Consider the following 14,772-nt stretch of genomic DNA (forward strand, 5'->3'; position numbering starts at 1 on the left):
TATGGGTGATGTAAATATTAAGAAATCAGAAACTCTTGATGTTCTGGGCATGAAAATACAGTTCAATGTCCGATGGACTAAACACCTTTTCCAACTGTCGAAAGAAGCATTCAAGTGTCTCGGTTTTTTGAAACAGTGTAAGACATACTTCACTCTATCTGATCTTCTTATTCTTCTTCTTATATCTGACCGAAAATGGATTACAACTCCCATGTGTAGGCCGGGTTTTAGAAGTCTATTTTGGAGCTACTCGACCGCGTACATGAGAGGGCGAAAGTACTTGTCGGTGACAAGTAGAGTATCCAACTCTATTGATTCACTGGAGCACCATCGCAACGTAGGGTGTATTTCACTGCTCTATCGATACTATAGTGGAATGTGCTCCTCTTAAATTAAGGAACTCGTTCCCGATACCCGTATATTTTTACGACTTTACACGACTGTCTTCAAGAACACATCCATTTGTGATCGATTGGCCAGTGGACGGCACAACACATTACAGGGAAACAAACATCCTGCAGAAGTATTCTCCGCCACTTTCGATGTGAAAAGGTTTAAATCAAATGTCCACAAACACTACTCCCACAACCTATTTTCCTAGTTCCAGCACAACGCACTGCATGAGTAGGGGTCATCCCTGAGTGCTGATCGAAGAAAAAACAACTAAGAAGATGTTTGTTGTAGATCAACTTTACAAATTTCAAAAATCATCTCTAAATAATATATATATATACTTATAGATCTGCATATCCTACATATCTGCGTGCAGTGCAGCGAGGCTTAACTCATCCAAAATTTGGAGATCAAGAACATATACACACGCTAAGATTTTAAGCCTATTATCTTCAATCTTGAACCAACCAATTGATTATATAACCCCACTCAAGGACTTTGTTAGAGTTTTCAAATTCAGAGTTCCTTCCAGGAGCAAGTGGTGTAAGGGTAACCTAATATAACACCAGAATCTTTACAGATAGTTGTTACATGAATTGTGGTGTCAGTTCTAGTGAAGACTTTATAGCAACTGTAGTGTTTTTAAAGGTAAATTATTTGTGATGATGTCAGCCTGTAGGGTACTTCATGATCTTAATATTCGTTTTTTTATGGTCATGTGAAACTTATCTTACTACCACTTACCACTTCCCTATTAGTCAGACAATGCAAGAAGGATATTTTCCTGTTGGGTTGCATGTATGACATTACCCTGGTTTGGTTCCATTCGCATAACCTTTCCCTTCTTGTAGAAATAATACCTTATGTCAACTTTCAAGATAATTTGATAAAATTGGTCTTGTTTTGGTTCAAGGACGAACGCTTTTGAAAATGTTTGAAATCGGTTCATTATTTCGTCTAGCACACCATACAACCTTAACTCCCCGAATCAGGAGGGTAAGTGTATGTGCAAAATTTCATCAAATTATCTTTGAAATAGCGACCTGTATAGTGCGCACAAGGTTTACATTAAGGAACTACACAAGGCATCTAAACCAACAGACATCTAAACATACGTAACAAAAAACACAGAAAAACAAAATAAACAACGCAATAAAACCAACCAACATACAAATATACGAACAGAATTCACAAAAAAAAACAAAAATAAAATACACAACTCAATGACGCCAACAGTATCCAAACATACAAAACGAAATACACAACTGAAAAACCAAATACATCTACACACACGTGTACATTTTTTTCTAATATACAGTTTTGTTGTTGCTTATTTAACAAAGCATGAAAAAAATATGAAATTTTTTGATGAAATTTTCAGAGGTTGTCTCGGTTTTTTGCTCATATCTCCGTTATTTAGCGACCGATTTTGCTGATTTTAAATAGCGATCTTCCTCTAAAAACTGATTTCAACAGACAGACGGACATGGCTTAATCGACTCCGCTATCTATAAGGATCCAAAATATATATACTTTATAGGGTCGAAAAATTATATTATAGAAATTACAAACGGAATAACACACTTATATATGAATGTATTTTGAATGTATTTCAAAAAACAAATTAAATGCTTTATTATTTAAAAATAATCCATATTTTTAACATACTGACTGATGTAGGGTACCATATGGCTCATAGGGCAATGCTCGTCTATACATTCATACTTATTTTTATGAAATATTAAATCTAGAAATATAAATCATGGGATCCAGATGAAAGTCAGAATGTTTGCTACATTTTGAATTTGTTTCAATATTAAACCTAGAACTATAGACCTCCTGATTGAATGGAATGTGGACTTCATGGTACTTTTTCGTTTTCCACCTGTTCCATTCTGATAATAAGTTTAGTATAAAATATTTGTTATATTATAGATGTAAATGGTGTAAAGATAGCATGATTTCGTATTAGAATTTGGTAGAAAATATAATTCTCTAAGAGATGAGGCGTAGATAATTTTTGTGTAGGAGTAACGGAAAAAGAGATAAATTGATGAAGTAATCGAATATACTTACATATATATAATATATATGAATACATATTTTCTGTATAAATATAACATACATATGTACATGCTAATGTAAATAAACATGTAATACGTACAAACATTTGTATAAGTATATACATATGAATGTATTTCAAATACATAAGGAACTATAAGAGAAACTGGAATTTAAAAGATTTCATTTATTTTTTTTTATAAACATCAAAATTGTTTAAAAGTTATTTATCCTCCCATACACAATCCTTCACCATTTCTCTTATGCAAATGGTACAATCCATTGTATTTTTTATCTTATTATTTTTTTTTTTTCAATGTGCATGTGAATTTTCCCAAATTGAGTGTATTTTTCTGCTACTGCTGCTGCTGATGATGATGATGCCAGTCCATCGTAGTCTATGATGGAATAAAAATAAAATTAAAAAAAAGTTTAAAGCAAAGTATACAAACAAGTACGTACAATATAGTGGGTGGGAGGTCAATTAAATTCGATATGTATAAATTTTATATAAATATTCTCAGTATTTTCAGTGATTGTTTTTGTTCTTTCATTAAATGCTGGAATTGTTGTTGGTTTTGTATTTCTGCCTATTAACTTGCACATTTACTCTTTCTTCGATTTTGTTTATTTGTTTTTAACAATAGGAGATGGTTAAAAGTTTTCTTTAATAAAAGATTTCTTATTAACTTGCTAAAAAAACACAATCTTTTTGGTTTAAAATCGAAAATTATAAACTATTTAATACCTTCAATTTGTGTTTCTCAAAATTTTTGAACACCAGACAATTAGGCAAATTAAAATTGATTATTCAATTGAAATTGTATTCGTGGTCATCTACAAAATTACTGAATAATAAAAAATATTTATTAAATAAAATTAAAATTTCAAATATATACCCAGCAAAAACATGTTAATAACCTATAATTACTTATGAACATACTTTTCAACTACATACGTGCTTTACTTATAAGGAGTCAAGTAATAACTTACCGATAACTATAAAAGTTTTCTTAGAATGTTGTTTTTTTTAATATCGAAAGTAAAATTAGATGCAGTGGACGTATCCTTGTAGTAAGTACTTCTATTTTAACTCCTTACATTTCAATTTAATACCACGTTCACATGATACAATTATTCGTAATTCACGCTCTGATTCATCATTCAAACCCCGATTACGTACATGTATTTACACGATTCGCCATACAAAATTTTCAGCTGCAAATTACACAAGATGTACGTAATTCAATTTTAATTACCTCATGAATTACGAACGAATGACTGTCATCTCTAATTTTTATCGAGTATTTATCAAAATCAGCTGTTTGTTTTTATGCATTGGAGACAAATAAAAAATATTATTACAAAAAATGCAAATAAATATAAAATATATAACTTAATTTACAAAATAATGTAGCAAACGTATTTTTGGATCATACACACACACAAATATTCCAAAAAAATCAAAATATGAATCGTGTGAACATGGCATTAATTTTTGCTGAGCAAGTATACATCATCGTTGCTTTAACCAAAAAGTTATTAGTTTTTTATCAAATTTTCAAAAGAAAAAAATTTTTTTAGTAATTTTCGGAATTTAGAATAAATAAGTCATTTCAGAATTATACAACTAAACACTGAAAACTACCTTATATGAAAATTTCTTTTTACACAATGAATGTTTCACGGCCAATCTTTAGATGAACGCTTGTTTTTGAGTACTTTGTTAACATTGTTTGCTAGCTTAAGCGCCCAATAGAGGTGTTTTAAACTTAAGCAAGAAAAATATGTAAACAGCTGATGCAATAAATTAATATAATTTTTATATAAAAAAACAGTAAAATATTTAAAATTCCTGATTAGTACAAATTATAGACACTTTAAAACACAAAATATATTTTTTAATTAAAGTTTTCGGTAATTTTCACACTACACGTAGGGCCAATCTTAAGGTGAAGGATTAAGGATTAAATTAAAATTAATTTTCGAAAGTTGTTTTTGAATACTCTATCAGATAATTTTGTTTGCTAGTTTAAGCGCCCAATGGAGGTGGTTTAAACTTGAGCAATAAATGCAAAAGTGTAAACAGCTGATGCAAAAAAAAAAAATAATAAAATAAACATTATTATGTTTGATTTTTTCGATTAGTATAAATTATGGGGATTTCACAACATATATTTTTGTTTTAAATTTAAGTTTTCATTAAGTTTCATATTACATTTTCAATTGTATTCTTCTTTTTTATAAAACATGTAATGTTTTGATAACAAACAGTGACGCTTTCTGTTGTTTTGTATGGCAACACTGCGAAGTTTAATCTTATACAAAGTTTCTATAGTTGAAACGAAAAGTCGACTTTTTTCATTTAGTTAAAAGTCGACTTTCGATTTTTTTTTATATATTTAATTAAATGTCGACTTATAGACTATAAGTATTTTATAAATAGTCGACTTTTCGACTTTTTCCGACTTTTTTCGACTTCTTCCGACTTTTCGATATTTTTCGACTTCTTCCGACTATTTTTTGACTTTTTTGAGTTTTTCCGACAATTTTAGAGTTTTTTTACTTTTTTCCACTTTTTTTAATGTTCGACTATTTTTGACTTGTTTCTACAATTTTCGAGTTTTCGACTTTTTGCGACTTTTTTCGACTTTATTCGACTTATCGACCTTTTTCGACTTTCAGACTTTTCGACTTTTATTAACAAAGTCGACTTTTCGACTTTTTTCACAGACGATAGTCGAGTTATTGACTTTTTTGGAACAAAATAGTCGACTTCGACTTTTAGACTTTTTTCGACAAAAAGTCGATTGTTCGATTATTCGAAAGTCGATTTATAGAAACCTATCTTATACTCAAAAACATCAAAGAGCACTAACATCAGAATCAATTTATTTTTGGATCAACTAATCTGATTATTAATTGGCATTTGATTGCCTACTCAAAATGCCGCTAGAGAATATCCTTTTTTCGTATGAAAATTATGTTTTATAAACCGTTTATAAAATAAGATGTTGTTTATGATGAAGAAGGTTCTAAGATAAGAATTTTAATATCAACAACGACCTCGAGCAAGTATTTCTTAAAATAGGACGAACAACTAAAGTTTTGTTTCCCTACAAAGTGATTTGCAAAAAATAAAAATTACTTAAAAGTCAGCAATTCATTTATAAACACTAGTATTGTGTTAAAATTATACATTAAAAATTTTACACAAACATAAATCCCACAACCAAATTATTTCAGGAGCGGCCCATGCTAAATACTAATTCCCATTTTTTTATATATCCTAAAAAGAAAATTGTATATTAAAAAATATATTTTTATAATAACAACAATTCCTTATGTGTTACGAAACTTATTATTTTTTAAAACTTTTATATTTTAAAACGCATATTAATTATTAATATTAATCAATAAATAATACTTTAAATTTTATAAATAAATCTGCATGTATTAAAATTAACGGAATATACAAGATGAAACTTGGTAGCACTTTCAACACAATACGTATTTTAACAACTCTGTTGTTTATGTTATTCCACCATTACTTAAAGGTTAACGCCGTTGGAAATGTTGTAACTTATGTACATATGCAGTTTAATTTTACTCATATGTAATTGTGAAAAAAATTCATAAATTTCTTTAAATTAAACAATTTAAAATATTACTTTTGAAATTTTGACCAATTTTTCATTTTAACTAAATAAGCAAAAATCTACGTCGCTATTTTTAAATTTACAATGGCGTCGCATTTTTTTTTTGAGAAACTTTCAAATTTTAATACGATTAATATTAAACAGCGGTTTTATTTTCCAAAAAAGATTATCTTCGAAAATTCAAACTTATTGGCTATTTGTAAGTCATACTATACTTCTACTATTATGCTGACATTATGTAGTAGTCATTGAAAAGTAAGTTGTAAGTTCAAGTCGAATATTCGCCGTTCTTTTCTAAACACAATGTTGACAAAACATATTTCTTGTGGTATAACGTAAACTAGCTTTTAACTGTTAATGTATGTATGTTTACTATTTAGAAAATTACAATAAAAATAATATATATAATATAAAAATCAAAGTTATCTTAATATCAGAGTTATTTTAATATTGATTCGAGATTCGAAATCAAATTCTCCAGAATAATTATGTGTAAAATTAATTTTGATAAATTTTTATTCTAAAATAAATAAAAAAAATACTATTTAGCGAAATTTTTTAATAAAATTTTAGTGTCAATTACGTTCTTAGATTTGTTTACAATCAAAATGACGATTTCTCTAACATTTTTCCGGATATGGACGATTTTTCGAAAAATCATCTGGCAGCCCTTTCAATAATCGCTGCTTTTTTATTTTTGTTGTAATTCTTTGCCTTATTTTGCTTTTCTCTGTTCGTCCGTCATTTATTCATTTCGTTGTGTGTGCATTTCGGCTCCAATTTTCACAAGTGTAACAAATAATTGAAAAAAGTAGAAGTGATTTTAAACTTAAACTTTGAAGAACTTTTAACAAAAGAAAAAGAAAATTTTTACAAAATTTCTAAATTTTCCTTGACATATTATTCAACTAAGAAATAAAACATAAATATACAGCCGGTGTGCTAAATTAATATGAGAAAAAAATTTAAGAAGTTTTCAATAAAAAAGCTGCTATAAACAATATTTATTGGCCAAAAAGGCAAAAAAAAACTTGTAGATGTAAAAGAAAAACGTAATTAGAATCAAAAGCCATTTTTGGAAAATATTGTCAGTGATAAAAGAGGAATAAAAACTGTATACTTTTTTTTGGTGCTGAAGTGGAATAGAAACTTTAATACTTTTCAAAGGTTCTGTAATTAAATGTCAAAAAACGAAAGCTAATTGTGTTGAAAATAGAAAACGACCATGAACAACGGCTTCAGTACGGGTGAGGAAGACTCAAGGGGAGGGCATACAGATCAAACATGTTGTCTAATTGACGAAAATGAAAGATGCAATAGACCAGCTGGTAATGCCAGCTACAGTAAGCGTATACAGAAAACGGTGAAGGACAAACGTTTAAAATTAAGCAGCGATCCCACTTCACAACACATTTACATCTGCGATTATCACAAAGAACGCATACAGTCGGCACGTTCGAAGCGGCGGCGCAAGGAATCCGAAGATGATAGTAATGATACCGATATTGACCTGCCCGAGGTGCCCGATTTGTATCAACTGCAAGTAAATACGCTGAGACGCTATAAACGCCATTATAAATTGCAAACGCGACCCGGCATGAAAAGAGCCCAACTTGCTGACGTAAGTATCGAAGAAAAATAAAATGCTGTACACAATACCTATAATGTTTTTATTTGCACAATGCGTCTTGGATGAAAAAGTGTTAATGTAAGATAATAAGCTGAGCGTCTGCGGAAAATATTTCTTTAAACAATTTTTGTGTAATAAACTAAAGTTTATGTAATTAGTTTTTTGTAAAATATATACATATTACACAACATAGAACGGGCTAACTAATCAAAAACATTTTGAGTGTTGTAGGCACATATTTTATGAAAACTTAATAGATTTTTATCAATCTTTTTCTATCACTTTTTTAACTTCTTCAGTAGCCGATAGATTACATAGACCAAGAAATTTAAAAACATGTAAACAGAGAAGCCATTGTATACTTTTCTAAAGAACTAATCGATTGAGTTATTCTAAGGTTTGATGCAATTTCAGGGCAGCTCAATGCTTTACAAAAGAATTGGTAGATTGTTTGGTTAATGTGGTAGTTTAGTGCCAATCAAGTAGAGTTTAAGGTACTCCATTTTGACAGGACCATTCCACCCGTCAAATGTAGTATTGTGTAGCATTAGATTCAGCCTATAGCAGTGAGAAATCATAGGATTTTATAAAGTTTAACAAAATAATACTTTGGGTTAAAAATTGTATGGTCTGCGTTATAGTAAGACTCTCATTGTTATAAAGAATGGTATTGAAAAGCAAAAAATAGTGAACTAGGTATTTTATCTCTATTTTCTAAAACCAAAAATTTTATATCGAAAATACAAAAAATTTAAATTTTTTCCTTTTTATTTCCCATTTCAGACCATAATGAAACATTTCAAAACGATACCCATTAAGGAAAAGGAAATTATCACCTATTTCGTTTATATGGTTAAATCGAATTCCAATAAATTGGATCTTAAAAATGGCATGAGTAATGACACAACTTAAATTGTATGATTTTATCAGCAACTACAGTTGATGAACCTAGTGAATATAATATATTACCTACTATACATATTATTTTTTAATTAATCATACGGTAAATTTTTAAATAAAATCTTTAAATTTAAGCAATTGTTATGTTTAAGTCACTCAATCATTTCTGTGTAATATTTTATATATTTAAAAAAAAAGAAAATGTTTTTTTTTTATTTTTTACCTAAACTCTTATAACTAAGCTAACAACTCTACGGCTTTTAAAAGAAAATTTACAGCTGTAAATTAAAGTAAATGTAATCATGTTTTCATAATTAGCTTTCGGTATTTTAAGTTTTATCTAGTTAATACTTTTTTGTTGTTGTTTCAAACCCTCTAGCAATATATGCAGTGGTAAATGCAATTTTGTATAGAAAAATAACATTTTGAAAAGAATAAAAAGGTATTATACATAAAGAAAAATAAAAGCGAGCAAAATAATTGAGGCAATAAACATGTTCAAATAAATAATTATCTTGTAGTTTTAATTTATTATCAAATTATGTATTCCCAAACAGCAAACACGTGTTTAAAAGTTTTTAATGATGTCGTGAGATAATTTAGCCACATGTAAGTTTAAACTTGGTCATCTCATTAAGTAGTTAGATCCGTCAGTAGAAATTGATAATTAGAACGTTCTATAGATAGATAAAATCATTTAATCCATCTCTCTAACTAATTATAGTAGTTATGGTAATAGTTGTTGTAAAAAAAGAACATTTCATTTAAGTTTAAAAAATATTTTTTTCAACATTTATTTAAATCCTACAATATTTTTACAAACTACTTTACTTAACCTATAAAACAACTTGTTCCTCCTCTTCAGAATCTGATGTTGAGTCTGCTGTTAAAAGTAAAAAAAGTATATTATTTAAAATACGAATCTCAGACAAAAAGTTTAAAAACTTAATAAACTTACTAGTAGTTCTTTGAGCTTTTGCCTTTTTTGCTTTCAGTTTATTTTTACTAGATTTATTATTGCTAGCTTTGGGCTGTTCTATAACCTTGGCAGAATGCTCCAAAACTTCTTCTTCGCTACTAGTATCAGTTTCCATATTAGCATCATTAACATCCTCTGGCATCCATTTAGAATCATTTGTAGATTTTTTCACATCACCAGAGTTAGGTTTTGCAGCTATAATTTAAAATATTCAATTCAATTAACTAATTAACTTTATTTCATTCAAACTTACCATTCATACTTTCAAGTGTAACTTCACCCTCACTGTCGTCATTATCATCGTCATCATCATGCGCTTTATCAGCCAAGTTTTTAAAGAACTCATTTTTACGTCTTTGTTCGTCTGTTTCCTCAACCTCATTAAAGGTAAAGTGTCTTAGTTTTAAGACTAAACGATCTTCTGCTAAACTAGTTATAGTATTCTGTCTCAAACATTCGGTAAAGCCAACATTGGAACGATTTTCTCTTGCCGCTAAATCATTTTCTAATGTTTGCTTAACTATATCTACCACTTTCTTTGCCTGATTAGATGCTCTCTTAGATGATTGTAATAATAAGGTGGAACTTGTTAAAGAAGAGCCGCCCAAATTAAGGCAGCACAATTCTCTAAATGAATTTATGCCAAATATCATTTGTGATTCACTAGTTCTTTCCTCCATTATGGTGGGATCTGCTACCGCTATGCGACCATCATCGAAGGTACAATAACTAACACAAACCGGATAATGGTGCATGACCATGGGTAGAGGGTCTTTTTCAGCCGCTGTATGTATAATTACATCATCATCAACTATACTAACTTCGGGTCTTCTAAAATGCATTAAAGCACACAATGTGGCCACGGAACAACAGTCGAAAAGATTACCCTCATGGTTGAGCACATTTAAATCGACTCGTAATATCCATACACGTTCTTCGGACTGTATACATAATGACTCCAAGTCTAAGCATCGTGATTCTCTAAATGTTCTTTCCAATACTCTGTTCAATTGTACGGTGAGTTCGGAATTACGACCAACTTCAAAATGTGGAGCAGCCATGGGTCCTAGCTCAACGTTTATATGCATCATACCTTCATTCGGCCTAACAGCCTTTGGTACACCCAATTCGCTCGACACTTGAGCTAGAACTTTGGTTTCTCCCATCGCCACTAAAACACTACCCCAATCGGCTCCATAATTTATTTTTATGGGACGGAATTCATCATTTTTGCGGCCATCCAATCGCTGTTAAAGATATATTCATTTTTGTTGTTTAGTTAAAGTAAATTTAAGTATTTTTTATAATTACCTGATTCTGTTTAACAGCTTGTAGTATAAAGTTTCTTTCGCATGTTGATAAAGGTGTTTCTTTCATATTTATTTTAATTTTATTTAAACAATTTAAACTAAATATACGCCACCAGTTTTGCGTCAAATAAATATTTGAGGTTAAATTGAATGTTTTGATTATAAATATCTTGTTCTTATTTTTTGATTAACTCACTTGAATGTGATAGCATATTTCTTATAAAAGTTGGCAGCGCCAATAATTGTAATAGATGACAAAACTAACCAGTGCAAGGTATATTAATTATAAGGTAGTGTTAACAGAGCAGCTGATTGTTTCTTGCTAATATTTTTGGTACATTTTTCTTCTTTACTTATAAAATGGGATTTTTTGGTACTTTTTCGTTGTTTAACAAGTCCTTTGGATTCTCTATGATAATGCACCTAGAAACATAAAATTTAGCATGTAGAGCATTGAATAAGTAAAACTTTTAGTGAACGAAAAAGTACTAAAAAATCCCCTTTTCTAGATTCTTATTACATTCGGGCTTGTGCAGCTTAATTCATATTTCTAGGATCAATATTATAAAAAAACACAAAAATTAAGAACGAAAAAGTACTAAAAAGCCTCCTTTTATATATTCTCACTTACTCCAGGCTCTACATGCTTAATATCATGTTTATAGGTTTAATATTATAAAAGTACCTTTTGAAGAAGGAAAAGTACCAAAAAGTTCCCTTTTATATGTTCCCCCATTCCTCCGGCCTCTACATGCTTAGACACTTGTCCGCTAATTATTTTTTAAATGAACAACGATAAGCTTTAAAGAGTTTTTGTATTTTTTATAGAGAACTAAGATTTTATTATTTTCATCATCCCTTCATAATTTTTCACACAACTTTTGTGCCTGCTTTATTTTATTGTTTTAAATAATATACAAAATCCAACTTTTTTTTCCGTTTTTATATAAAGTCTTTGGAAATTTGTAAATTAAGCATATTTGATACCTAGCCGGCTTACAGTTGATTTTAAACTGCCGCCGATTTAAATTAAACGAGCAGCGCCGCCGACAACTTTTTTCGGCTCAAACGCTGTGAGTCGCATTTCTTCTTCGCACATCATTGTAATAAGTTGGTTTTTTAATTGTGTAAAACAACTGCAAATAGTTTTTTCATATTTTTTAACGTAACTTAATATTTTTTAAAATAATTTTAACAAAAAAAATTTTAAAATATTGCACGAAAACGCAATCAATTAAAAGAAATAAAGATATATTTTAATAAAAAGATAATACGAACATCAGTCACAAAGCCAGCGAAAGTGTGTAACACCACAAAAGTGAGAATAAAAACGTATTTAGGGAAAAAATAAAAAAAGCAAGTAAAGAGTTGGCGGAAGAATATAAGCCAAAAAAGAATTTATTACTGTGTATGTGTGTTAAAATTATATAAAAATTGTTAATTAAAAAAAAATTGCAAAAAGTGCAATTATAAGATAATTTTGTTGTTTAAACAAATCTAATAAGAAACAAACAAATCTTAAACAATGTCAGTCAACAAATTCACGAAAGGCTTATCAGCAGACGAGAAAGCTGAAATACAAGAGAAATTCATAGAGGTAATTTATAAAAAATATATGTATGTATATAAAAACATATTTTTGCAATTGCAGTAATTATATTTTTATTTATTAATAATAATTGATCATCTCGTTAAGAAAAGCAGGAAATAATTCGCTTTAATACCATTTAGATGAGTCATTTTAAGCCACCCAACAACAACAATAAATAAGCAAAAACAAACAGTACCGTGTCATTCATTAGTGGTTGGAGGGGAAAGGTTGTTTGGTTGCTTTTTTTTTTCTTCTTATTACTGTTGTTGTTTTTGCAAGACAAAAAGAAAGCTCAATTCTAGGGAGTGTAATTTTTACTTATTACTTTTTCATCTTGATTATTTAGTACGTTTTTTATTTTATAATGTTTATAACAATCAACCCCAAAAATATGTGTAATATTGAGGATTTCTTTGTTCAACAACATCCTCGTCGTCGTTTAGTTGGTTTATTTTTCAAGGCTACACATGTTTTTATTCCTCCCTGCTGCTTGTTTCTTTTGCATGTTTTCTCTGTGTTTATTGTTTCTCTTTTATTATTGTCGTTGTTGCACAAAGGGTGTGTGTGCGTGTTTGTATATTTAAATATGTCTACGACAGTGTTTTTAATTCCTGGCGGGGGGATGAGTTGGAGGGGTAAACAAAACTTACAAATGTCTCTACAACTCAGCAAAAGTAGAAATGCAATTTTTTTAAACGTTATATGGCCACATGGGTGTTGCCGGCTTACAATCATCATCTCTGTGCACTTTTGCTGTTTTTACTCTTGTTTTTTTTAAGACAGGCGCAGGCAGCACTAGCATCAGTATCCATAAACAAGTAAATCACATCTATCAACAAATTACAACAATTGTAACTCATTCATTTCTATACACCCTACATCACAATAGTGGGTAATTTGCAATAGCAAAGATTAGAATCATATTATTAGTAGATTTTTCTAGTATTTTCGTTTCTGTTAATATTGTAATCCAAGATTAAATACTAACTTATGCTTTAATAAGGATAAAACCTTTTAAATCTAGAAGTGATAAATATAAATAATATAAACAACTGAGATGAGATTTTTGCAGAAATCTAAAATCATCTTAGTTTTATAATCTAGCATATTGCAAGATTTTTTTTAACGATTGGCCCATATTTGATCCACTAATTATATTGTTAAGCGTCTTAAGCGTACACCACTATAGTGGGGAGGGTATTATACGTTTGTGCTGATGTTTGTAACATACAAAAATATTGGACCAATACCCACCTTAAAGTATACCGAAAGATTCAGAATCATTTTTTGAGTCGATTAAGACACGTCCGTCCGTCTGTCCGGCTGGCTGGCTGTCCATGTAAACCTTGTGCGCTAGGTACAGGCCGCAATTTTCAAGATAATTTGATTAAATTTGGACCAAGCATGTTTTTTGGTACAGGGACGAAGCCTATTGAAAATGGTTGAAATCGGTCCATTATTTCACCTAGCCCCCATACAACCGTACCTCCCGATTTGAACTTTTTATGCCATAATTACGTCAAATATTCTGCTATCTCTTTAAAAATTGGCACAAATAAGTTAACTGTGTGAAGATAAATTTGAAATTTGAATCCCAGACACAAACCTTTAAAATTAGTAAAGTCACTTTAGACAGTCATGTTAAATTAACAGATATTATATTACAGCTTTAAGAAAATCTGTAAACTCGAGCAACATAAATTTATAATAATTGTGATATGTTAAAAACTTAACAGAACTTTTGTTAAAACCAGAACATCACGATCAACATACAATAAATAAATAGCCAGTTCCGATGGGACACTTAATAATCAAAAGTGTCAACAGTGGTCCTTTTATGTCATTTTTGTTCAATTTTCAAAAAGGATTTAAGTCTTTTTTGGACTTAATATTGGGAGTGGGCGGCAAATCAATATTGGATATTATTCCCAGCAGGATCGGAAGGAACACCTAATGGTCAAAAGTGTTAACAGTGGGCCTTTTATGTTATTTTTCTTCAATTTTCAAAAATTTACTTAAAAAGGGATTTAAGTCCTTTTAGGACTTAAAATTGGGAGTGGGCGAAAAAACAATATTGGATATCATTCCTAGTAGAAACTGAAGGAACGCCTAATGGTCAAAAGTGTTAACAGTGGGCCTTTTATGTAATTTTTGTTATATTTTCAAAAATTTATTTAAAAAAGGATTTAAGTCCTTTTAGGACTTAAAATTGGGAGTGGGTGGAAAAACAATATTGGATATCATTCCTA

At 29.7% G+C, this 14,772-nt stretch overlaps 3 protein-coding genes across 5 annotated transcripts in view; 2 read left to right on the top strand and 1 right to left on the bottom strand.

Annotated features, from left to right (window-relative positions):
• Window positions 1–6,950: 6,950 nt before the first annotated feature.
• Window positions 6,951–9,153, top strand: LOC111678111 (histone deacetylase complex subunit SAP30 homolog). The gene is made up of 2 exons (XM_023439366.2): window positions 6,951–7,734; window positions 8,527–9,153. The coding sequence occupies exons 1-2, from the start codon at window positions 7,339–7,341 to the stop codon at window positions 8,653–8,655; spliced, it is 525 nt and encodes a 174-aa protein (XP_023295134.1). The 5' UTR covers window positions 6,951–7,338; the 3' UTR covers window positions 8,656–9,153.
• Window positions 9,154–9,406: 253 nt separating this feature from the next.
• LOC111678105 (exosome complex component RRP45) lies at window positions 9,407–11,092 on the bottom strand. Of its 3 annotated transcripts, none has more exons than XM_046946218.1 (4): window positions 10,934–11,092; window positions 9,876–10,869; window positions 9,602–9,814; window positions 9,407–9,526 (listed from the first exon to the last, which is right to left on the bottom strand). In XM_046946218.1, exons 1-4 carry the CDS (start codon window positions 10,997–10,999, stop codon window positions 9,480–9,482), a joined length of 1,320 nt encoding a protein of 439 aa, XP_046802174.1. In that variant the 5' UTR covers window positions 11,000–11,092; the 3' UTR covers window positions 9,407–9,479. The 3 variants fall into 3 exon arrangements, with proteins under 3 accessions (XP_046802174.1, XP_046802173.1, XP_046802172.1); XM_046946217.1 differs by having other exon boundaries at window positions 9,407–9,523; window positions 9,602–9,817; XM_046946216.1 differs by having other exon boundaries at window positions 9,602–9,817.
• Window positions 11,093–12,008: 916 nt separating this feature from the next.
• The window catches only part of LOC111677382 (plastin-3), a 37,268-nt gene continuing 34,504 nt past the window's right edge, over window positions 12,009–14,772 (top strand). The window contains exon 1 of the mRNA XM_046946215.1: window positions 12,009–12,529. Within this exon, the coding sequence (XP_046802171.1) occupies window positions 12,458–12,529 (72 nt within the window). The 5' untranslated portion in view covers window positions 12,009–12,457. The remainder of the gene's footprint in view (window positions 12,530–14,772) is intronic.

This window comes from Lucilia cuprina, chromosome 3 (assembly GCF_022045245.1).
Source record: "Lucilia cuprina isolate Lc7/37 chromosome 3, ASM2204524v1, whole genome shotgun sequence".
NCBI classification, from domain to species: domain Eukaryota; kingdom Metazoa; phylum Arthropoda; class Insecta; order Diptera; family Calliphoridae; genus Lucilia; species Lucilia cuprina.

Coding starts and splice junctions, on each gene's coding strand:
- LOC111678111 (XM_023439366.2), top strand. CDS start 7,339: ATGAACAACGGCTTCAGTACGGGTGAGGAAGACTCAAGGGGAGGGCAT. Junction 7,735..8,526: donor AAAGAGCCCAACTTGCTGAC/GTAAGTATCGAA, acceptor TTCCCATTTCAG/ACCATAATGAAACATTTCAA.
- LOC111678105 (XM_046946216.1), bottom strand. CDS start 10,999: ATGAAAGAAACACCTTTATCAACATGCGAAAGAAACTTTATACTACAA. Junction 9,818..9,875: donor TACACTTGAAAGTATGAATG/GTAAGTTTGAAT, acceptor TTTAAATTATAG/CTGCAAAACCTAACTCTGGT. Junction 9,527..9,601: donor AAAAGCTCAAAGAACTACTA/GTAAGTTTATTA, acceptor TACTTTTAACAG/CAGACTCAACATCAGATTCT.